The sequence below is a fragment of the Chiloscyllium plagiosum genome, unplaced genomic scaffold (assembly GCF_037043375.1).
Source record: "Chiloscyllium plagiosum isolate Xiang-an unplaced genomic scaffold, Cpla_swu_hap1 HiC_scaffold_19, whole genome shotgun sequence".
Taxonomy (NCBI): Eukaryota; Metazoa; Chordata; class Chondrichthyes; order Orectolobiformes; family Hemiscylliidae; genus Chiloscyllium; species Chiloscyllium plagiosum.
Window position 1 is genome coordinate 73,025,314 of NW_028270157.1, and position 23,060 is coordinate 73,048,373.

The following is a 23,060-nucleotide window of genomic DNA, read 5'->3' on the forward strand; positions in this document are numbered from 1 at the left end:
CGAGTTATAAACTTTGCCACCACTATTTGCATATAGTTTATTTTAACTTAATTCCAAAAAGGCCTGCTTTATTGTTTGTGCTTTCTCGATCTGAACTCCCAGCCAGCAGAATTTAGGTAGATAGAGTAAGCAATGGTAATGTCACTGGACTAGTAGTCCAGAACCCCAGATCAATGATATTAATATAATTAATGACAATTGGCAGATCTGGCAGCAGCAGTGGGAGTGGGAAGAAAGAGTTAACTTGTCAGGTTTGTACTCTTTCTTCACAACTGATGAATCTATTGCCCTTATATGTTAAACTTTGATCAAATCACCTCATAATCATTTAAATTCTGGTCATACAAATTTGCATAATCTGACTCCGAATTAACTCTTCAGTGATGGTGTTCTGGTATATCTACACTGACCTCCTAACTTTTCCCTAAGGGTGTCGTGCCCAGGACTGCTCACTGACTCTAGGTGTATACCTGAGCATGCTTTCCACCCCCTTGTAATGCAGTCCTCAATGTAAAGGCCAGCAATCTGGAGCCATATTGATTTTTTTCCTTCTGCCCCTACTCACAGCATTTAAGTTGATCTATATGCACCATTCCCAAGTATCTTCTAAACCTTCACTGTTTCTAGCTTTAGAATAAAAAAACTCACACTTCCCTGTATTGAAAACCATTTGCCACTGTCCATTCATTTCATCCTTATCTTACAATTTAATGCTTCCATCGGCACAGTTTATAATACTGCTGATTTTTGCATTGTTGACAAACATTATGCAACTGATTGCAAATCATTGAGACCCCAACACAGATCCTTGTGGGGCACCACTTTTCACAGCATCAGTAAGAGTATCTGTACTCTGTCTCTTAATTCTCGCCTGCTTTCCTAATTGGCTTAGATATTTGCCTTCAGTTTTGTGAGCCTTCACTGAGGTTTTTTTAAATTAAGATGCTTTGTCCCTTACCTGCTGGAGGTTGATTTAGATGTCATCCATAGACGTTCCCTATTACTTCAAAGTTTGATCTGTTCATCAAAAAGGAGCTTAGAAAATAGGAAGGATAGGCCATTTGACCCTTTTATCCTGCTCTGCCGTGACTGATCAGCCAACTCAATACTTTCTCCCCATACCTTGTGATCCCTTGAGACCTTAGAACTATAATTATCGCCTCCTTGAAAACATTTAATAAGACCATAAGAAATGGAAACAGAAGTAGGCCATTCAGCCCCTCAAGTCTGCTCCACCATTCAATAGGACCGTGGCTGATCTGACATTCTTAACATGCACTTTTCTGCCTTTTTCCCTGGAAACCTTGGTTGCCCTACTCGTCAAGAATCTGTCTATCTCAGCATTACATTTGCACAAAGACTCTGCTCCTACAGTTCTGTGAGACAAGGACCCAAAGACACTCAACACTCTGACAGAAGAAATTCCTATTATCCCAGTCTTAAATTGGCACCCTTTTATTCTGCGACCATAGTGCTAGACTGCTCCCCCGAGGAGAAACATCCTCTCAGCGTCTACACTGTCGAGACCGTTAAAATTCTATATATTTAAATGAATCATCTTTCATTCTTCTAAACTCCAATGAGTAGAGTCCCAATTTGTTTAGTTTTTGCTCATAAGACATTCTCTCCATACCAGGGATCATCCTTGTGGACCTTCTGTGAACTGCCTTCCAAGACACTATATCTTTCCTCCGATAAAGGGCTCACAGCACTCCAGATGTGGTCTCACCAGCACCTTGTACAGTTGCAGTAAGATTTCCCTACTCTTATTCTCCAAACCAGGGGAAACATTCTGGTAGCCTGTTTACCTGCTGCCCAATGTGCTAACTTCTGTGTTTGATGTACAAGTACCCCCAAGTGCCTTTGTGTTGCAGCTTTTCTCCATTTAAATAATGCTGTTCTTTTGTTCTCCCTTCCAAAATATTAACTTCACATTTTACTCCATGTGCCAACATTTTGCCTGCTTGTTTAGCCTATCTCTATGAACTGTTTGTATCCTTGTCAAAGCTTGCCTTTCCATTTTAATATTTTGGCCTCATCTGCTTTCTGTGGTAGAAATTCCACAGATTTAGTACTCTCTGGGTAAAGAAATTTCTCTTCATCTTAGCCCTAATTGGCCTACTGCAAATCCTTACATTGTAACTCCTGGTTCTGGACTCCTTGTCTTTGGGAACGCCCTTCCTGCATTTACCCTGTCTGCTCTTGTTCAAATTCTGAGGTTTCCCTCTCATTTTTCCAGTAACATAGTCCTAACTGATCCAGTTTACACATCAGTCCTGGTAAATCTTTGTTGCACGCCCTCATTAGCCAGCATTAGCCCTCCACAGTTGCACCCAGTACTCAGACTGTGGTCACACTAAACCCCTGTACAATGGAGCAAGGCACCCTGCTCCTGTGCTTGAATTCTCTTTCTACAAAAGCCAACATCCCATTTGCCTTCTGCACGCTTAATGTCAGTGGCTGGTGTACTAGGCCACCCAGATCCCGTTGCACTTCCTCCTTTTCCAATATATCACCATACGGATAATAATCTGTCTTCCCGTTTTTGCTGCCGCAATGAATAACGTCTCTCTTTTATCCACATTGTTCTTCACTTGGCGTGCATTTGCCCACTTACTGAACTTGTCCAAATCACGTATTATTACATATAATAATACATTAGCATACAGAATGCACAGCAGTGCTTTTCACTGTATCATGTGACAAGAATAATACCCACTAGTCACTAGCTGCCATCCAGGGTAAAGACCTGTTATTCTTACTCCTTGATTTCTGCCAGCCAGTTCTCTGTCAGCACACTATCCCAAATCTGATGTGTTTTCATTTTACATGCTAATATCTTACGTAGAATGTCTTGGGGAAAATAAATGTGAAAGTCCAAGTAAACTGCATCACATATTCTTTGCAGTTCCTTGCAGGCTCTTTGTGGTTTGCTGACACTTTCAATCACGCAAGATAGATTCTCTTGACTTCTGAGAAGCTGTAGTTAAGTTGATGGCTCTATAGTTTCCTGACCTGCATCTGTCACCTTTCTGAAATTGTAGACTAATGGGCAGGATTGTGATATTCAATCTTTGATGTCCAAATCTTAGCAGTATAATCTACAGAGCCTTGAGTTAACTGTCAATCCTGTAATACCGAGTTGATCATAATATTGGGGGTCCACATTGTGTAATACACATTTAGTTGCAATGCTGTTGTAATTACAGGCTTGTTGTAATATTGTGTCCCAATCCTCTAATACCAGATTGTTTATAGTACTGTGTCAAAATTCTATAATACTAGGCTCATTATAATAATGTGCAAATCCTGTAGTTTTCTGTACTATCCTGTGAATTGAAAATGTTGTTTTTGCTTTGGGTGATGAGTGGCTTATGTGTGACAAACAGTGCAGCAAAAAATTGTAAACCTCAGTTTTTATGTTCTTGATAGTTACTACTCAATATAGAACCAAGTGTGATGTGGTCAAGATGACTGCAAAATGTGAGCTGGCTAAGGCTATTGTATTTCTCATGAGGTGCTAAGATAGTGTTTCTGATTTTTTTCTCTCCGCAGCTGAATGGGTCCTGAACCATCTTCACAATCCCAACAATACCTAGCTTACATCTAATGGAAATGATGCCCAGGGGCTACCAGTTGATGACAGGAGCAGAACACTGGGGTGTAAGCAGCCCATTAGTGAAATTGATGGCCTTCCAATGCAATAGTTAGAATTGATTGTGCAGGTCTATTCATTTGAAAGGGGGCTTGATGTGGGTACAGTGTTTCCTGACCCTGACATAGAATTGTGTCAAGATTTAGCATCCACCCACCCTTTATCCCCAGGCCCCTTGTAATGTGTGGATTTTGTTTTGTTCTGTTTTTCAGCTGTGTGAAAGTGGAGGAGCATCAAGCTGTCGACATTGACTTGTACCATTGTCCAAACTGTGCCATATTGCATGGAGCCTCCCTGAGTAAGTATAAACCTGGAAATGTTTGCAAGAAAGCATCCAAACTTCCTAGGATGTTTCCGACGGGACTGGGAACTCTTTGTCTTTCTCCACAAATGCCAGTTCTGTTAAGTTATTTTGAGGCAAGCAAAGTTGAAATTGTTGGAGATAATCAGCAGGTCTGGCAGCATCTGTGAACCACAGAATCCCTACAGGATGGAAACAGGCCATTTGGCTCAACAAGTCCACACTGATGTTCCAAAGAGTATCCTACCCAGACACATCCCCCATCCTATCATCCTATATTTCCCAGGGCACTTAACCTACACATTCTGCACACTATGGGCAATTTAGCATGGCAAGTCCACCTAACCTGCATAGCTTTGGACTGAGAAGAAACTGGAGCACCTGGAGGAAACCCACGCAGACGTGGGGAGAATATGCAAACTCCAGGCACAGTCGCCAGAGGCTGGAATCGAACCTGGGTCCCTGGCGCTGTGAGACAGCAGTGCTAACCACTGAGCCACTGTGCTGCCCCTGCTCTGTGAAGAGAAAGAGAAAGCCCATTTTGAGACTTGGGCCTCTTCAGCTGAAGTTACAGTCTTTAGAAATTCTTAGATTGCAGAATGTTAATTTTCATTCTTTCAAACCCACTCCTAGAATTTCTGATATTTTATAGTTTTTTTTAGATGTTTTAACAAGTTTACAAAAGAAAACTTAAAAAAAAGTCCCAAGTATAAATATTGATATACAGTTGAATCTTAAATAAATGATAACCAAAATCTATGAAACAAGAAAAAAATACCAAGAGAAAAAGAAGACAAAACTCAACTAACTACTCATCTAACTTACAACTAACCAGAGTGTATCATTAAAATCCTTACATTATTCAAGAGAAAAAAAAATATCCAACGGATAACACATAAATTGAGCAGTGATATACATGCTCGGAATGTGTTAACATCAGATCACAACAAAACCTGTATTTATCCAAAACATCCCGAGCATAGACCATACAAAATTCACAAAAATAAAAGCTCATTAGTACATTCAGATCAGTATAATAAAAAAAACTATTTCTAAATAGGAAAAAAAATATAAAACGTATTTAAATGGAGATCTTCCCCATTATTCCCAAGGGGCACCACTTCCTTTTCAAAAAACCCCATCATAACCGCTCCCAACCAGTGCCCCACCCTTGACCCAGGCACCCCACGATAGGATAAAGAAAATTCAAGTATACTACTGAACTAGAACTAACAGTAAGTACCCTATCCCCCACCCCCCCACCCACACCAACACCTGGAGATATTTGATAATGTTAATTCCATATATGAACATATATGACTATAAAATTACAGTCTCAGCAAATAATAATTAAATATATTAATACAAAATAACAGGGGAAAAACAACCCCGCTTCCAAGGACAAAGATAAAATAAAATAAGGTAGCCACCTTCCCCCATCTACACTAACTAGACCCCCTGGCCTAAACGGCGGGAGGGGAAGGAAATCGCTAAGTAAAGGATGAATAAATAAACCCTTCTTCCCCCCCGGAGATAATATTAAACAGTAAGATAATGAAAGCAAAAAAAAGGGGGGTAGGGGTGAGGGTAGGGCAAAACAACATCAATTAACCCGTATAATTTGTCTAAGAGAGTCCAAAGGTTCCTTGGCCTTCTTTGGTGATCCGAAGTTATACACGGACCCTTCATGGCTAAAGCGTAGTATAGCTGGGTAGCGCAAGAAGTATTGAATGTTTAAATCCCTTAAACGCTTCTTTGCTTCATCAAACGCCTTCCTCTTTCGGACCAAAGCTGGGGAAAAGTCCTGAAATAACATAATCATGGCTTGGGGATCTTTCCCAAGATTTCTGGAGGCTTCCAAGAGCATCTGCTTCAGGACCGGGCAGGGACGCTGGTTTGAGCCGGGCCTGCGTATTGCAACCCGGTAGGCCCATTCTACCCTTACCTGGCCTGATCCAGCCTCCAGATTCAATAACTGCGGAAGCCACTGTTCAAGGAACCTTGTAAGCTGGCCTCCTTCTTCCCGTTCGGAAAGGCCCAGCTAACGAATACTTTTACAACAACCTCGATTCTCGAGGTCGTCAGTGTGGTTCTCTAAGGTCCAGACTTGCTGCTCGAGAGTCCGGACCCAATCCACGGCCTATTCTGCAATGGCCTTGGAGGTCACGGCCTTTAGCTCCGCCCCTCTGACTCTGCATTTCTTTGATGTCTTGGCCATAGCACGGCCGAGAATAAATTCCACTGATTTCGGGACTCTTCTATGAAAGCATCGATCTTCGCGTCGAGTTTGGAGATTATTTCCGCAAGGCTCGCCACCGTAGGTAAGTCCCCCGGGGCGACTGCGGACGCCTCTGCTGCAGCTGGGGAGTGGGGGGGGGGGCTCCTGCCTGCTGAGAACTGCGGGCTCCTTTCCCCCTCGTCATTTTTACAGGAGACTGAACTGTATACATTTAGTACCAAACCACTAATTGCATTAAGTAAAAACTATTTTTAATTGATTTGGTGAGGGTGGCCCACTGTGCCTAGGTCTTGGGAGAAGCACTATAGACTCAGGCTTGCTGAGTTGCCACCATCTTAGATCTCCATTTTCTAGTTTTAAAAAGATTTTGCAGAATGCACTGGCACCCTAAACAAGCCAGCACCTTACAGTGGGCCTTGTCGTTTGAGTGTTGAGCCACTACCAATTCCTGGGTCTTGTAGATGAGCTACAGGCAAAAGTAGCATTTGGTGATAATAGCTCATTAGTAAGGCATGGGAGATTGTAAGTTTCTTGCAGCTTGGCAGCTAAAAGGGACTTTGCATAGAAAAGAACCAAAATGTGTAGATTTATACTAATCTTGGTGTTCAGTCAAGAGAGCTGTGGGGACCTTGATCTATGGATAGTGGCAGTATTATGGATTGTATTTGACAGAGGAAGTTTATGTACCAATTGGAAAAGCTTGATGATCCTTTGGAGAGTGGAAGAGGAGGTTTGGCACCAAGTCACCAAACGTGTGAATGCTCCTAGCATTTAGTTTAAGTTCTGGCAGTATGAAACATATATTGAAGATGACTCTAGTTGAAGTATTTTCTTGGGGAGAAAGATCCATGCTCTAATTTCTCCACTGCATGCACTCACGCACCCCCAAACCTTGGAACCATCTGACTTTTGGGCCATTGACACAAGGAAGGCCCCTGAGTGACACACAGTAGTGGTGTTAAAACTCAGATGTGTATTGATGATGCTCTGCAATCTGCTGTGATCAATGACAGAAATCACAAATAAATGCACCCCAAATTCTCCTTCCCTCTCACACCACAACATTTGTGTTGGGCCAGAGTGATAACTAGTTGTCCATGGCTCTGGTGCTGAAGACGTTTGGCAGCTGGAGGTTCTGTCTGCTGCTAATTCTGCAGCTCACTATGCTGATGGACGTTGTGGTAAAAATTACTGTTCCAGAATCACATTTTGATCTTGCTTTGTATTGGTTGGAAGTTACTTCTCTGCTTCATGCTACTTCAACCTTTTTGAGCTTAATTGGAGAATGAATAACTGAGATGAGGTGTGAAATCTAGGTTTTACACACATGGGAATGTTTCTCATACTGTACAGTTCCTTTCAAGCACCCTTTGTGACTCATGATTATTTGAGGTGATATGTGACAGATTAAAATTGAAGGTTATTGAAAGGGAAGAATGCTTGGATTTTATTTTTGAGATTTGAGAAAATACATTTAGCTTGGGCAACAGAGTTGACCAATACCAAATGATAGAATTGACTGCTAAGCCTATAGTGGAGCTCACAAAAAAACAAAAGAACTGCTAATGCTGAAAATCAGAAACAAAAACTGAAATGGCTGGAAAAAACTCAGCTGGCACCATGTGTGGAAAGAACATTCTGAAGAAGGGTTACTGGACCTGAAACATTAACTCTGATTTCTCTCCACAAATGCTACTAGATCTGCTGAGTTTTTCCAGCAATTTCTGTTTTTGTGATAGTGAAATTTGTCATTTAAAACCTCCTGAGACCATGTTGCAAATGAATATATCAAGATATCTCTTAGAATGATTGACAGTAGTCACTGTTCATTAAATATCATAATTTAAGGGCTGCTTTTTCCCTAGGAAAAGGAGTTGATTCGTAAGGGTAAATTGCAGACTGAAGTTTGTATTGAATTATGAATTGTGAATAGTTCTGGAAGACGGAGTAACTATGGGCAAGTTTAAAAACCTGAGAGAAGGTGACCATTCAATGTATCCTCATTGGAGGGATGTTGGAGGAGGGAATCATTGGGTGTTGTTGACTAATGCAGATTGCTAGAAGTTAATAGTTGACTGAATAAAGACAAATCTAAGGTTCTGTACTGTGATGTGGTAAAGTCCAGCCATCCCGACTGGATGTTAGGGAACCTGCTGCATTTTGGGGATGGATTTATTTAAGCAATTGGGCAGATTGTTAGTACATTGTTTAGATGCCACAGGATTCTTTTTTTTTTAATCATCTTGCTCTGTTTTTGGGAACTCAATAGCTCTAATTCCTCAATTCTGTTGATCTGAATTATTACTGACAACATTTACTGAATCCATTTATTAATTAGACTGTTCAGCAGGGAACTGGTCACTGGGGATCAATGGGAACTGTCCCAGATAAAATGTGTTAATTTTGCCCTGTGTTCAAAGCATACAGTGTGACATCTGGTCTAAGTGTGTCCATTGTACAGATCTACAACAGCATTATGAATGCAAATACTTGAAAGGACTGAACTGGCTAAACTCCACTCTTGTTGAGTAGATGCTGCTAAATTCTAGATTGAATATTTGTTGTTCATTCTGGAATGCAAGAGTAACTTCTGAGTTTTTATAGTTTGTCTTGATTTGGATTCAGCTGATATGAATCTTGTTACTGACCAGGAATGATTTCCTGTGGATATTTTGAGTCGACTTCATCTGCTGTTTTGTTTTGTTTTTGTATCACAGTGAAGAAACGAAACAACTGGCACCGACATGACTACACTGAGACTGCAGATCCTGTTAAAAAGATACAGGCAGGAACGCCGGTTTTCATCAGGGAGCTCCGAGCACGACATTTTCCAAGGTATAGGAAACTGTTTGGTGGTGTTCTAATCCCCCTTGGTCCATCCTGTATTTCCACTATCACCCTGCTCCCCTGCCCCCCATTCTTTCCACCCTTGTGATTGTGAACTATTAATGTCAATGGACTCTCAATCCAGTGGATCAGGCTAGTATTCTGGGACTATGGGTTCAAATCCCATCATGGCCACTATGAAACTTACATTCGGTAAAAGAGAACTGATATGTAAAAAGCTGGTCTAATGCAACTGTGTAAACCACTGTCAATTGTTGTAAGAATTCATTTGAGTCATGAATCCTCTTTCAGGGAGGGAAATCTGCCATCCTTACCTGGTCTGGTTGACCTGTGACTCCAAACCCACAGCAATGTGGCTGTTAAGTGACTAGGAAGGTTGACGGACCAGAGGGGTGGATGTAGCCTATATGGATTTTGGTAAGGCCTTTGATAAGGCTCCACATGTAGGCTGCTCTGGAAGGTTCAATCCCAAGGAATCCAGGAGAAGCTGGCAAATTGGATACACAGTTGGCTTGATGGTAGGAAGCAGAGGGTAAGAGTGGAAGAATGCTTGTCGGACTGGAGGCCTGTGACGAGTTGAGTGCCTTAGGGGTCGGTGCTGAGCTAATTGCTGTTTGTTATCTATATTAATGATTTGGTTGAGAATGTACCAAGCACGATTAGTAAGTTTGCAGATGACACTAAAATAGGTGATATCGTGGACAGTGAGGAAGGTTATCAGAAATTGCAGCAGGACCTTGATCAGCTGGGGTATTGGGCTGAGAAATGGCAAATGGAGTTTAATATAAATAAGTGTGTGCATTTTGGAAAGTCGAATCAAGGTAGGAGTTTCATGGTGAGTGGTAGGGCCTTAAGGAGTTTAGTGGAACAGAGGGACCTTGCAGTTCAGGTTCACGGTTTGCTGAAAGGGGAGTCACAGGTAGCCAAGGCAGTGAAGAAGGCTTTTGGCACACTAGTCTTCATTAGTCAGAGCACTGAGTATAGAAGTTGCGAAGTTGTGTTGCAGTTGTGCAGGACACTGGTGAAGCTGCACTTTGGAGTATTGTTCAGTTTTGGTCACCTTGCTACAGGAAAGATGTTACAGAAGAAATTTACAAAAATGTAGCCAGGACTCAAGTCTGAATTATAGAGAGAGAGCTTGGAGAAGCTGGGACTTTTTTTCTTCAGAACATAGGAGACTGAGGGGAGAATCTTAGAAGTCTATAAGATGACGAGAGTTATGGATAGGGTGAATGCACTCAGTCATTTTCCCAGAGTTGGGGAATCGAGGACTAGAGGGTGTCCGTTTAAGGTTAGAGAGGAAAGAATAAAAGGGAACCTGAGGGGCAACTTTTTATAGAAGGTAGTACCCATGTGGAATCAGCTGTCAGCGGAAGTGGTTGAGGCAGGTTCATTAATAACATTTAACGGGCTTTTGGATAGATACATGGATAGGAAAGGTTTAGAAGGATATTGGCCAAGTACAGGGAAATGGGGTTAGCATGGATGGAAATTTTTGCCGGCGTGGACCAGTTTGGGCCGAAGGGCCTATTTCCGTGCTGTAGGACTCTGACTCTATCCCCTCTGGGCTATTATGCAAGAGCAATAGATTCTAACTGAACTAGCATTGCCTCCATCCCTGAACAAATAATGTCAGGAGTGTTGATAATTTTTCATTCCTTGTCACATCAAGGATGATCTTGAGCTTGGGCTTGAAACCATACCTTGTATTGGTGGAGCTGATAGACAAGGGAGCAGGATTTTTGACAAGCAAAAAGAATCCTTGTATTTGAAAGGGATTTTTGAATATTTGTGAGGGGCAGAGAAAGAAAGACTTGCTTTTAAACACCACTTTTAGTAGCCATTAGATTTCACAAAACATACATATTTTTAAAGTACATTTGAAGCTTCTAGTTTCATTTTAACAATATCTAATTTCTATGCTACCATGCATTGATTTTTATACCAGAGTTTTAATGTTCAGAAATCCTCCAGGAGGGAAGGAGTTCAAGCAAAGGAATGGTGAGGAAATTGGGTGAAAATAAGAGGTGCGTAAAGTAGGAATGATTGAAACAAGCACTGAAAATACTGGAGAAACTCCAAACTGACAGCATCTGTGCAGACTGAAACAGTTAATATTTTGAGCATAGTTTGACTCTGCTTGTTTCAGATTTCTAGCATCTCTAATATTTTGCCTTTGTAGAAGTGGCTGAACCTGATTTTTTTTTTTTTGGAGTGTGAAAGAGAGGTTTGAAATTTGTTTGGGGGTTCAGTAGGTTCTTAAAAGAGGGAAAGTTGTCAGGTGAGGGACGAGTCAGCAGACAAGTTTTCAAATAATTGTTTAGAAATGGCAAAGACATTGATGAGGGCTTCAGCAGCCAGACTGAGGAAGATGAAGTTGACAAAATTGTGACAGTGGCCTAAGTGATTTGATTTGGTTATGAGGTTTATAACTGCAAGTTGTGACACATGGGGATCCGGAATTGGCCTGCTCTGATTTTGTATTCAATGCTAGTGGGGAGAACTTTGCTTTCAACTGGATGCAAGTATAAAAGTTAGCTGTAGATGCAGTTTACCAATTCCAGTCTCTGAACGCTATACCATGGATCAGAAAGAAGACATTTTACCAGCTGTCAATCCTTTGCTAATAAGATTGTAACTCATCAGCGGGGTGCAGAAGTCTGCCTATCTGTATTTGTCTTCGGTCAATACCTGCACTGAAACTTTATAATGGAAACCCTTTGAGTCACAGTTCATCATCAGAATTGCATGACTGCAGTGTCTGTATTTGTAGTGTGGTGTTTTCTGTTGTCCTACAGTAGTTGCAACATGTTCATCTACTAGTGTCAGTGAGCTCCATTTATTTTCATCTGTTTGTTCCTAACAGTGCCAGTGAAATCCTCATCAAGCTGCACGGTACCCAGCTGACGCACAAATACCTAGAAAAGCATGGGTTTGAATTTCCCATTATGGTGTCTAAAATAGATGGACTTGGAATTTCTCTCCCATCAAGCACCTTTTCTGTCAGGGATGTGCAAGAGTATGTGGGTAAGTGATGACTGCACCCAGTGTTAACACACGATACAGCCACAAGCAAAGTTTGCCAGTGCTGCATGTTTGCAGTGTAGCTCCCCTGTCCTGAATATTGGAGGGTGGGGGTGGGGAATAGATGGAACATCGCAGCATGTTCTATCTAGTGCAGTGGAGGCCAGCCAATGCAAAGTTTTTCCCCTTCAAATGCTTGTCTAGTTCTCATTTGGAAGCTTTTACTCAAACTGCTTCCTTTTTCATTCCAGATTGTCATAGCTCACTGGGTAATGGAACAAAATTTCAATTCTCCTCTGGTTCTTTTGCCAATCACCTTAAATCTGAGTCCTGTAGTTCTAACCTTTCGCCACTGCAACCAATTTCTTTTTTTAGACTATCATAACCCATCATAATATGAAATACTTCTACTGTATTAAATTTCCCCTTAACCATTCTCTTCTCCAGGCAGAACTACCCTGTTTCTGTCAGCATCTCTAGTACCGATCATAGAATCCATGCTGTGTGGAAACAGTCCATTTGGCTCAACAGGTCCATACTGACCCTCCAAACAGCAGCCCACTCAGACCCATTTCCATAACCATTTGCTCTACATTTACCCAGACCAATGCATCCCTGAACACTATGAGCAATTTAGCATGGCCAATTCACCTAACCTACGCATCTTTGGATTGTGTGAGGAAACCAGAGCACCTGGAGGAAACCCACACAAGTATGGGGAGAATGTGCAAACTCAACACAGACAGTCGCCTGAGGCTAGAATCAAACTGGAATCCCTGGTTCTGTGAGGCAGCAGTGCTAACCACTGAGTCCCAGGATACCGTTTCAGTAAACGTACTCTGCACCGTTTGAGACATTTTTTGTGTAGTTTCCAGAATTGAATGCATAATTTCAACTGGAATCTATTCAGTGATTTGTAAGTTTCCTCATTCGGTCTGTCCTTCAGTACTGTTTATTAAGCTAATGATTCCAATGCTCTTGTTTTAACCAGTCTTCTCAACTTGTGCTGCAACCTCCCTTTTTTCATAGAAAAGGATTGTGAACACTCACCCTTGGATCCCTCTTTTCCTGCACCCTCTTTAACCTTTTATTTCCTGGTTTTTGAGATTAGTTTTTGACCTCTCCTAATTATTGTTGACCATATTTCAGTCCCTGTAATATTATCTAAGCTTGGTCTATCTAGTTCTTCTCAGTCTTCCACTACACAAATTGTATATTGATCATATTCTACCCTCCAACCAGCCAGCAGACAACTTTGTGATCCAAGACCTTCTGCTTCCAACTCCTATCAGTCATCTATCCCAATTCTCAGGACCACGTGTTCAGCCACTTTCCCAATTCACTGATCAGTGTTTAATCACTTCCTCCCAATTCCTGTCATCAAACCCATGAATATTTTGCTGTACTACATGTACAATGTAGGCTGTTATTTGAGCTGTTTCACAGCTGTAGTTGGGTGAGTCTAAGTAACGTGGCTTCCGGATATATCTGAATATGAATTTTTAATCTCTCAAGGTGGTGAGAAGGTGATCGATGTGATCGATGTGGCTCGGCAAGCTGATTGTAAGATGAAACTGCAGGAGTTTGTAGACTATTACACTGCTCTCCATCGAACCAAAGTATTAAATGTCATTAGCTTGGAATTTTCTGATACAAAGTAAGTTGCTTGTGGCTGGATATTTGGAAATGTAGCTGTGCACAGTGTTGGCATTTGCAATACACTGTTTGTAGCATTGGCACAGAAAACATACACCTGGGTCTTTATAAAAAGAAACTTCGACATTCTTGGGCCATCCGAAAGGGCTCAAGGGTGTTCTGAAATTCAGGCAATAAGATCCTGCACACAGGACTGAGATCTTAGACTCATTGAATCCTTCCAGTGTGGCACCGGCCATTTGGCCCATTTGAGTTGACACCAACCCTCCAAAATGTGGTGGATGAGGAGGGGGTGTACATGCACAAGGTGGGGGAGAAGAGAGGGGTTGTGCGTGCGTATGAGGTGGGGGTGGGGGCGAGGGAGAGGTGTGTGCTCAAGATTGGGGGAAAAGAGGTGATGTGTGTGCGTGACTGGCGAGGGGGACATAGGGGAAGAGGAGGGGCGTGAGTGGGTGTGTGTGCGTGGTGCGCGCGTGAGGGGGTTGCATGCGGGTGTGCATGCGCAGGTGAGGGCTGAGCGTGTGGACATTTACGCGTGGGTGTTTGCGCGAGGGGGGGGTGAGCATGGAGGGGGCCACGGGGCTGGCAGAAGAGAGGGCATGCGTGCACTGGGCTGGCGAGGGGATTGTGTGGAGTGGTGGGAGGGGTAGAGGAGTGGCATGAGGTGGTCGTGAGGAAGGCAGGAATTTGTGCGTTCACGTGAGGTGGTGGTGGGGTTAGGGCGAGAAAAGATGTGGAGCAACGCGCATGTGAGCATGAGGTGGGGGAGAATGTGTGAGGAGAGAGGGAGGAAGGCGTGTGTGCGCACGAGGGAGAGGAGAGTGGGAGGAAGGCGTGCATGTGTGAGGTGGGGGTGAGGATGAGAGGAGAGAGGGAGAAAGGATTAGGAAGAAGAGGTGAGGGGGATGAAGGTGCACGTGCACAAGGTGAGAAATAGGCGGAGGGGAGTGCAGAAAGATGCGCGCATGAGCTGGGTTGGGGGTTGGAGAAGTAGGAGAGGAGAGGGGAGGAAGGTACACAAGCAAGATGGGGAAGAGGAAGAAGCGTGAAGTGGGCGGAGTGTTGAGGTGAGAGGAGAGGTGCTTGTGTGGTGGCAGGGGAGGGGGTGCCAGTGTATGTGTGCACAAGGTTGGGGGAGAGGGAGAGCAAGGTGTGCGTGGGAGCTGGTGGAGGACGAACGGGGGTGGAAGGAAGGTGTGTGCATGTTGGGTGGGGGTGGAAGAGGTGGAGAGGAGAGGGGCAGGAAGGTGCAAACGTTTGAGAGGTTAGGGGGTGGGCAGAGGAGAAGGGTAACAGGTGTGCACGCAAGGTTGGTGGGGAAGAGGAGGGAGAGGAGGTGTGTAGTGGGGGCGGGGGAGGTGCGTATGAGAGGTGGGGAAGAAGGTGCACACAAGGTGGGGGGGGAACGAAGGTTTGTGCATGATCGGGAGGAGGAGAGGGGAGAAAGGTGCCTATGTGAGGGAGGAGGAGAGGAGGGGGAGGAGGAAGATGTGGGTGCGAGATGATGGGGAGGGAGTCGCGTGAGGTGATGTAGAGGAGATGTGAAGGGGAGGAATATGCAAGGTGGGGGACAGGAGAGGACAGGACGTTGGAAGGCATGCGTGCGCGTGAGGTGTGGGAGAGGACAGGAGAGGGGGAAGAGGCCGCACGTGTGCATGAGGTGGAGTACTGGCGGGGTAGGAAGGTGCATGTATGCCTGAGGTTGGGGAGTGGAGAGGAGAGGGGGAGGAAGGCGAGCGAGCCGGCAGAGAGAATATATGAGGGGGAAGCACGTGCGAGGTGGGGGAGGGGGAGGTATGCGCTCAAGGTAGAGAGAAGATGAGGGAGGAGGAAGGGGCGTGAGGTGGGGAAGAGGAGCGGGGAAGGGAGGAAGGAGCGCGTGCTTGGGAGGATGGGGAGGAGGTGTGAGGTGGGCTTGCATGCTGAGGGGGGCTGCAGGAGAGGAGAGGGGGAGGAAGTTGTATGTCAGGTGACAGGAGGAGGATGAGGAAGATGAGGAATGGAGAGGAAGGTGCACGTGTGAGGTGAGGAGGAGAGTGGAGGAAGGTACACGTGGACTGTCGTATGAGATGATGGAGAGGGGAGAGGATGCATGGAGGTGAAGGGGGAAGACAGGAGACAGGGAGGAAAGGTATGTGTACAAGGTGATGGTGGAGGGGAGGAAGGTGTGCATGTGAGGTGGGCAGGGAAGAGGAGAAGAGGGGACAGAAGATGTGTGTGTGAAGTGCGGGGGAAGGAAGATGTGTGTGTGTGTGAGATGGGGTGGAGGAGGAGAGGAGAGGGGTGAAATGTGCATGTGTGAGGTGGTGGGGAAGAGGAGAGGAGAGAGTAAGGGAGAGGAGGTGAGAGGAAAAAGAGATGTGCACGCATGCGCTTGAGGTGGGGGGGGATGAGAAGAGAGATACTGAGAAGGGTATCACGTGAGGGTGCGTGAGGTTGGGGGACAAGAGGAGAGGGAAAAGAGATGTGCGTGTGCAATGTGGGGGGGGGAAGAGGAGAGGGAGAGGACGTGCACACGGTGGGGGGGGTGAGAGAGGGAGAAGAGGGGATGCAAGGTGAGGGGGAGAGTAGGTGTGCGCACAGTATGGGGGGAGGGGAGAAGGAGAGGAGGTGCGTGCACAAGGTGGGGGGAGGGGGGCGGGAGAGGTGGTGTGTGCCCAAGGTTGGGGGGGGGGAGGGGGGGAGGGGGGGGGGGGGGGAGGGGGGGGGGGGGGGAGGGGGGGGGGGGGGGAGGAGAGGGAGAGACGGTGCATGCCCAAGTTGAGGCGGGGGAGGGGAGAGTGGGAGGATGTGCGTGCCCAAAGTGGTGGGGAGGGGGAGGTGGTGTGTGCCCAAGGTGGGGGTAGGGAGAGCAGGTGTGTGCACGCAGCGTGGGGGGAGGGGAGAGGCAGAGGAGGCGCGTGCCCATGGTGGGCAGGGTGAGGAGGTTCGTGCCCATGGTGGGGGGAGGGCGTGGAGGTGCGTGCCCGGGGCGGGCTGGAGATGTGTGCCTGGGGCGGGAGGGGGGAGGGAGAGGAGGTGCGTGCTCAAGGAAGGGGGGGGGGGAGGTGCGTGCTCAAGGAGGGGGGGAGGTGCGTGCCCAGGGAGGGGGTGGAGGTGCGTGCCCAGGGGGTGGGAGGAGGTGCGTGCCCAAGGTGGTGGGGAGGGTTGGGGAGGTGGTGCGTGGAGAGGACAGGGGGTTTGTGTGCAAGTTGGGGTGTCGAGAGGAGAGGGGGTTGTTCACGTGAGGTGTGGGATTTGGTGAAGTGATGGGGGTGATTAGAGAGGATATGGGTGTGGTGGTAGGCAAGGGGGTGCACGGATAGAGGAAAGTGGGTGTGCAACTGGTCGGGGCACGGTATGCGAGGTGGAGGAGGAGGTGTGGAAGGAGGGGGTTTGCCTGCATGTGAGAGTGGGGAAGAGGGGGTGTTTGTGCACGGTTTTGGGGTGGGGAAGAGAGTGGGAAGAGGAGAGAAATGGGGGCATGCATGAGGTGAGTATGTGGGCGTGGGGGAAGGAGAGCAGAGGGGACCGCACGTGAGGTAGGTGAGTGCTTGGGAAGTGGTGATATGGCGAGACAGAGATGGAGGGGAGAGGAGGGAGAGATGTTCGCGAGGTTGCGGGGGAGGGGAGAGGTGAGGGGTCACGTGCGCAAGAGGCAATAGAGGAGGGGTTGTGTGTGAGATGGAGGGGTATGAAGGGGAGGGGATGCATGAAAGGTGTGAGGGAAGAGGCAAGGAGATCAGTGTGTGAGGTGGGGAGAAATGTAGAGGGTGTTCGCGTGAGGTGGGTGGTCGACAGGAGGGCATGTGCCCATGTGAGGTGGGGTGCTTGTGCGAGGTAGAGGAGAGGAGGGGTCATGCATGCAAGATGGGGGAGAAGAGAGAGATTGTACGTGAGGTGGGGAGAGGAGAGGTGTGGAGGGGTGAGGATGTGTGAAAGGCAGGAGGGAAGAGGAGAGATGAGTATGTGAGGGGGCATGCATGAGGTTTGGGGGGAACGTAGAGGGGGCACGCACAAGGTGGTTGGTGGAGAGGAGGGCATGTGTGAATGTTTGTGCACGTGAGTTGGGGATTGGAGACGGGAGGGCGTGTGTGTGAGGTAGAGGAGAGGCGGGCTGAAAATGTGTTGCTGGAAAAGCGCAGCAGGTCAGGCAGCATCCAAGTAGCAGGAGAATCGAAAATTCGGGCATGAGCCCTTCTTCAGGAATGAGGAGAGTGTACCAAGCAGGCTAAGGTAAAAGGTAAGGAGGAGGGATTTGGGGGAGGGCATTGGAAATGCGATAGGTAGAAGGAGATTAAGGGGAGGGTGATAGGCTGGAGTGGGGGTGGGGGCGGAAGAAGATTGCAGGTTAGGAAGGTGGTGCTGAGTTCGAGGGTTGGGACTGAGACAAGGTGGGGGAGGGGAAATGAGGAAACTGGAGAAATCCGAGTTCATCCCTTGTGGTTGGAGGGTTCCTAGGCGGGAGATGAGGCGCTCTTCCTCCAACTGTCGTGTTGCTATAATCTGGTGATGGAGGAGTCCAAGGACCTGCATGTCCTTGGTGGAGTGGGAGGGGGAAGTTGAAGTGTTGAGCCACGGGGTGGTTGGGTTGGTTGGTCCGGGTGTCCCAGAGGTGTTCTCTGAAACATTCCGGAAGTAGGCGGCCTGTCTCCCCAATATAGAGGAAGGAGGTGTGGGGAGGGAGGGGAAGGAAGGGAAGTGGAGAGGGGGTACATGATGGGGGGGGAGGGGAGAGGAGAGGGGGCACATGAGACGTGGTGGTGAGGAGAGAAGTGTGGGTGAGGCGGGCGGGTGCAGAGGAAGTGAAAGTATGCACGTGAGGAGGGGCTGTAGAGGAGAGGAGGCATGCATGAGGTGAGTTGGGGGGGGTGGAGAGGAGGTGCATGCGTGGTCGGGGTAGAAGGAAGGAGACTGGGCGTGCATGTGATAGGGAAGAGGAGAGGAAAAGAGAAGAGTGGAGGGTTCTGCGTGTGAAGTGGGTCTGGGAAGGGGAGGGAGGAGCAGAATGAGTGTGTGGTTGGGGTTGGAGGGAAGAGGACATGGGGTGGGTGCAAGGGGAGGGTAGGCGAGCATGTGTGAGATGGGGAAGGGGAGAGGAAAGGAGAGTGGGTGCACATAATTGGTGAGGGGAGTGTGAGCAGAGGGGGTGGGCGTGAGGTGGGTGGAGAGGAGATGGGTGGGTGCGCAAAGCATGGGGCGATGGAGAGGAGGAAAAGGTGTGTGTGTGTGGGTGTGGGTGTGTGTGTGTGTGTGTGTGTGTGTGTGTGTGTGTGTCGAAGAGGGACTCAGACAGACTGAGTGGGCGAGAGAGATATGGGGCAAGAGTGAGGACAAGGATGTGAGTGAGATGGGGTGAGAATGAGGACTAGGGCCTAGTGACAGGGTGGGGGTGTCAGAGGGAGAGCAAAGGCCTGAGGATGAGAGCGATAGGGAGAGGATCTGAGAGATACATAGAGGGCAAGGGCCTGGGGAGGGGTGAGAGGGAGGGTGAGAGAGAATGAGATGTGGGTCTGAAAGAGAGTCTGAGGGTGAGAGAGAAATGAGGGGCTGTGAGAGAGTGAGACGAACGGGGCAAAGATCTGAGAGGGGTTCAGAGAGAGCATGAGGAGAGGCTGAAGGAAAGAGTGATGCGGGGAGAGATAGTGAGGAGGTGCACAAGAGATAGGGAGGTGTGGAAGAGCTGCCATTTCTGTGGCTAACTGTCTCCTGCCTCACTTGTTCTCGCCCTTGACGACACTCCATCTCGCCCTCGCTGGCTCCACCTTACCCTCAATGTGTCATGGTTAGGTGCTCATCCAGATGGGATATCTTATCTGGATTTGTGGCAGGCTGTACATTTTTCACTCTGCAATGTGTGCTTTGGTTCTGCACAGTTTTCCTGCCTGGAAATGAGTTGGGGTCTCGTGTGATCATAGATCCTTGGTGTCTTCCTCGGGTCTGGGGAGGTACTGTTTCAGGATGAGCGAGGATGGCACTGGGTGGTAGGGAGGGGAATTCCAGAGTGGGCATGGGAAGGAAGTCTTCAGTGTCTCTGGCTTATGAAGGCCCTTGATCTTTTCCTGAAGCTGGCCCAGCTGCACCTCAGCTCTTAGGAATGATTCATTAACTGCCCTCCTCCTGTAGTAGGATTGACTCACCTCCCCTTGGCTTGCCTCCAGACAACCCTGATTTGATGTGTGGAGGCAGTTGGAGCCCCAGTCCTCTGCTACTCCACTTTAGGTGGGTGCGGTGTGATTTTACTTCTCCCGTCATTGATGTAAGGGATATAGTGTGAAAGGTAATCCTGTCAGGATTGAATCTCTATCTGTAGAGGTTAGGCACTGATTGTTAGTAACTGATGCTGATCTCTTTTGCGGTGGACTGATTGATTCGATGTCTGCTCCATGCATCAAGCCGCTGTTTTGTTTTTGTTTGTGTACAGGATGTCGGAGCTGGTGGAAGTTCCTGATATTGTTCAGAAGCTCTCCTGGGTAGAGAATTACTGGCCAGAGGATTCCTTTTTTCCCAAACCGTGCGTTCAGAAGTACTGCTTGATGGGAATGGAGGATAGTTATACTGACTTCCACATTGACTTTGGGGGGACCTCTGTCTGGTATCATGTACTGTGGGTAAGTAGCTCCAGCAACAAGTTTGGCTTATGGTAGAAGGCAAGAAGAATCCCTTTCTCCACATCCCCCATTTCACTTTAAAACTATGTCGTTAGCACTTCCATGGATTGGCACACAGCGAGTCAGCCTATTCAGGGGTCGGTTTCAGAGAGAGAGAGAGGGAGAGTTTCCACAAGCTCCTTTGGGGGAGGAGAGAGAAAGAGAGAGTCTCACACTCTCACACTCTCACACTCTCACACTCTCACACTCTCACACTCTCACACTCTCACACTCTCACACTCTCACACTCTCACACTCTCACACTCTCACACTCTCACACTCTCACACTCTCACACTCTCACACTCTCACACTCTCACACACAGCCCACTCGGGTGAGAGGAGAGAGAGTCAGTGAACACCTTTGCTGGAGAGGTTGGGCAATGTTGACAAGAGTTGGGGATAGTCCCAAGAGTCAACATCTACAGATGAAGAAGGAGCGAAAAAGACAGCGAGACTTAGAGAGATGGAGGGAGAGAAGGAAAGAATTTTCAGGGAAGGGTGGGTAAGAGTGTTAGCCACTTAGAACAAAGGAGGCAGAGAGAGAGAGAAAATTAGCATTTTGGGTGGAGGGAGTGAAAGAAAGAAGTAAGAGGTTTAGGGTGGGAAGAGTTGAGAAGGTAAAGAAGGGTAGAGAGAGTTGACACCTTCAGGATAGCCAGGGAGAGAGAAAGAGATGGTCAGCGTTCTGAAGGGTAGGCAATGAGTGTAGTCAGATGGGGTGGTTCCCTTTTGTGTGACGTGATGCATGTTCTGATTTGGTAATCCCAATGTATTTCAAATAGTCTTACAGCATCGAGCAATGCTCAAGTTCTCCAGATGATGGAGGAGCTTGGCTGTCCATCTCCTGCTTCCAGCAGTCTGAGGAGGTCTGGGCTCCCTGTCGTTCCAGACCTGTGGAAAAGGAAGGCTCCTAAATCTGGTGTCCTGTCTGGTTCTTGGCACATTGGTTGCTGAACGTTTAAAAATCTTTGATAAATTCTGAAAGTTAAAATTTATTCCAGTGCAGTGTGGTTCCCTAATTGGACACAGTTGTCTAGGTACAGAGATGATTCATGGGAGATTGGCTGGAGAGTGAGAGTGAGAGGGTTTGGATAACAGCCTCAAAGGTTGACGTGGATTCCTGGGTCCAGGTGGCTATCACCTCTGCTCACATCCTGGTCCACAACATCTCCTCCCACAGCTAACCTTCAGTACATTGCATTCTTCCAGCCAGGTACCGATTCGCTATTGCCACCACACACTCAAGTCTCTGATTTGAAACCTAGAACATATTAAAAGCACTGGTGAATATGTGTTGTGAAAAATGTAAGCAAAGCCTATTTGATTTGGAGCACTGGGAACAACTGTGCATTGGCACCATGCTCTGGGTGGTGGCACATAGTGGCTCAGGGCACAGTGATCTTGAAACAAAATTTGGGAGTCTGAGTGATCTTTCTTTCACACGTTGACCCAGTGGTTGACATTAAATCAGTTCTTGTTTTTTTTCTCTCTCTTGCAGGGGGAAAAGCTGTTTTACTTGATAAAGCCAACTGATGCCAATCTTGCACTATATGAAAGTTGGAGTGGTTCTGTTAACCAGAGTGAAACGTTCTTTGGAGACCAGGTGGACAAATGCTTCAAGTGCATCCTACAGCAGGGACAGACACTCTTCATTCCCACAGGTATGCTGAGAAACTGATGACAGCAGGGGTACTTCATCCTCCCCATGGGTGGAACACAGAGTTCTCCCTGATCACCAGGGCAAAACCAGAAGTAACATGGGCAGAAGTGCGCAATGCATCAATGTTCACATTGGATTTGTGCTTCCGTTGTCACAGATGGAAAGAGGACTGGGCTTTCTTTCTATCCTCTCTGTTTTGTCTTTCCTTTTTGTTTGAACTGTGCTGTCCTGACCAAGGTTTAGCTGCTTTTGCCCATGTGTCGGCACATACATGTGCCTGTGTGACTGTATACCTACCAGCATGGTTTTGTGTGTGTATTGACTTCTTCAGTGTAATACTCCATGTGTCAGCCTTGGCTATGTGGTAAATCTACACCCCTCAGTCAGTCCACACTCCACTCCTGGGACTTTGTTGTCTTTCAGTTGAGATGTTAAACTGAGGTTTGATTTGTCCTCTCGGCTGAGACCTTGGGAAGCGAAGCATGGTTTTTTTTGTGTCCTGATTAATACTGATTTTAAGAGACAAACTGTTTATGGCTTGTTTCATTTCTGTTTGTGGGGTCTTGCTGTTTGAAAATAGGCTTCTTTATGTAACACCAGTGGTGTCACGTCTGATGTATTTAATTGGTGTGTCATGTTTTGGGATTTTCTGAAACTCTAGAAGGTATTAAATAGACTTTATCACCAGTTTTCAGGTTTGCTTCCGAGTACATGGCATATTGTGGGCGGCACGGTGCCATAGTGGTTAGTACTGCTGCCTCACAGCGCCGGAGACCCGGGTTCAATTCCCGCCTCAGGCGACTGACTGTGTGGAGTTTGCACGTTCTCCCCGTGTTTGCGTGGGTTTCCTCCGGGTGCTCCGGTTTCCTCCCACAGTCCAAAGATATGCAGGTCAGGTGAATTGGTCATGCTAAATTGCCCGTAGTGTTAGGTAAGGGGTAAATGTAGGGGTATGGGTGGGTTGCGCTTCAGCGGGTCGGTGTGGACTTGCTGGGCCGAAGGGCCTGTTTTCACACTGTAATGTAATCTAATCTAATCTAATTACTTG

At 46.9% G+C, this 23,060-nt stretch overlaps 1 protein-coding gene across 3 annotated transcripts in view; it reads left to right on the forward strand.

Moving 5' to 3' along the window:
• kdm7ab (lysine (K)-specific demethylase 7Ab) overlaps window positions 1-23,060 on the forward strand; it is a 104,935-nt gene that overhangs the window by 9,200 nt on the left and 72,675 nt on the right. For 2 of the 3 annotated variants that reach the window (XM_087997531.1, XM_087997529.1), the window contains exons 2-7: window positions 3,868-3,953; window positions 8,913-9,030; window positions 11,909-12,069; window positions 13,582-13,723; window positions 20,126-20,312; window positions 21,851-22,013. In XM_087997531.1, coding sequence (XP_087853657.1) covers window position 3,953; window positions 8,913-9,030; window positions 11,909-12,069; window positions 13,582-13,723; window positions 20,126-20,312; window positions 21,851-22,013 — 772 coding nt within the window. In that variant the 5' untranslated portion in view covers window positions 3,868-3,952. Of the gene's footprint in view, window positions 1-3,549; window positions 3,664-3,867; window positions 3,954-8,912; window positions 9,031-11,908; window positions 12,070-13,581; window positions 13,724-20,125; window positions 20,313-21,850; window positions 22,014-23,060 lie in introns of those variants that run through there. The other variant, XM_087997530.1, reaches the window with a different exon arrangement.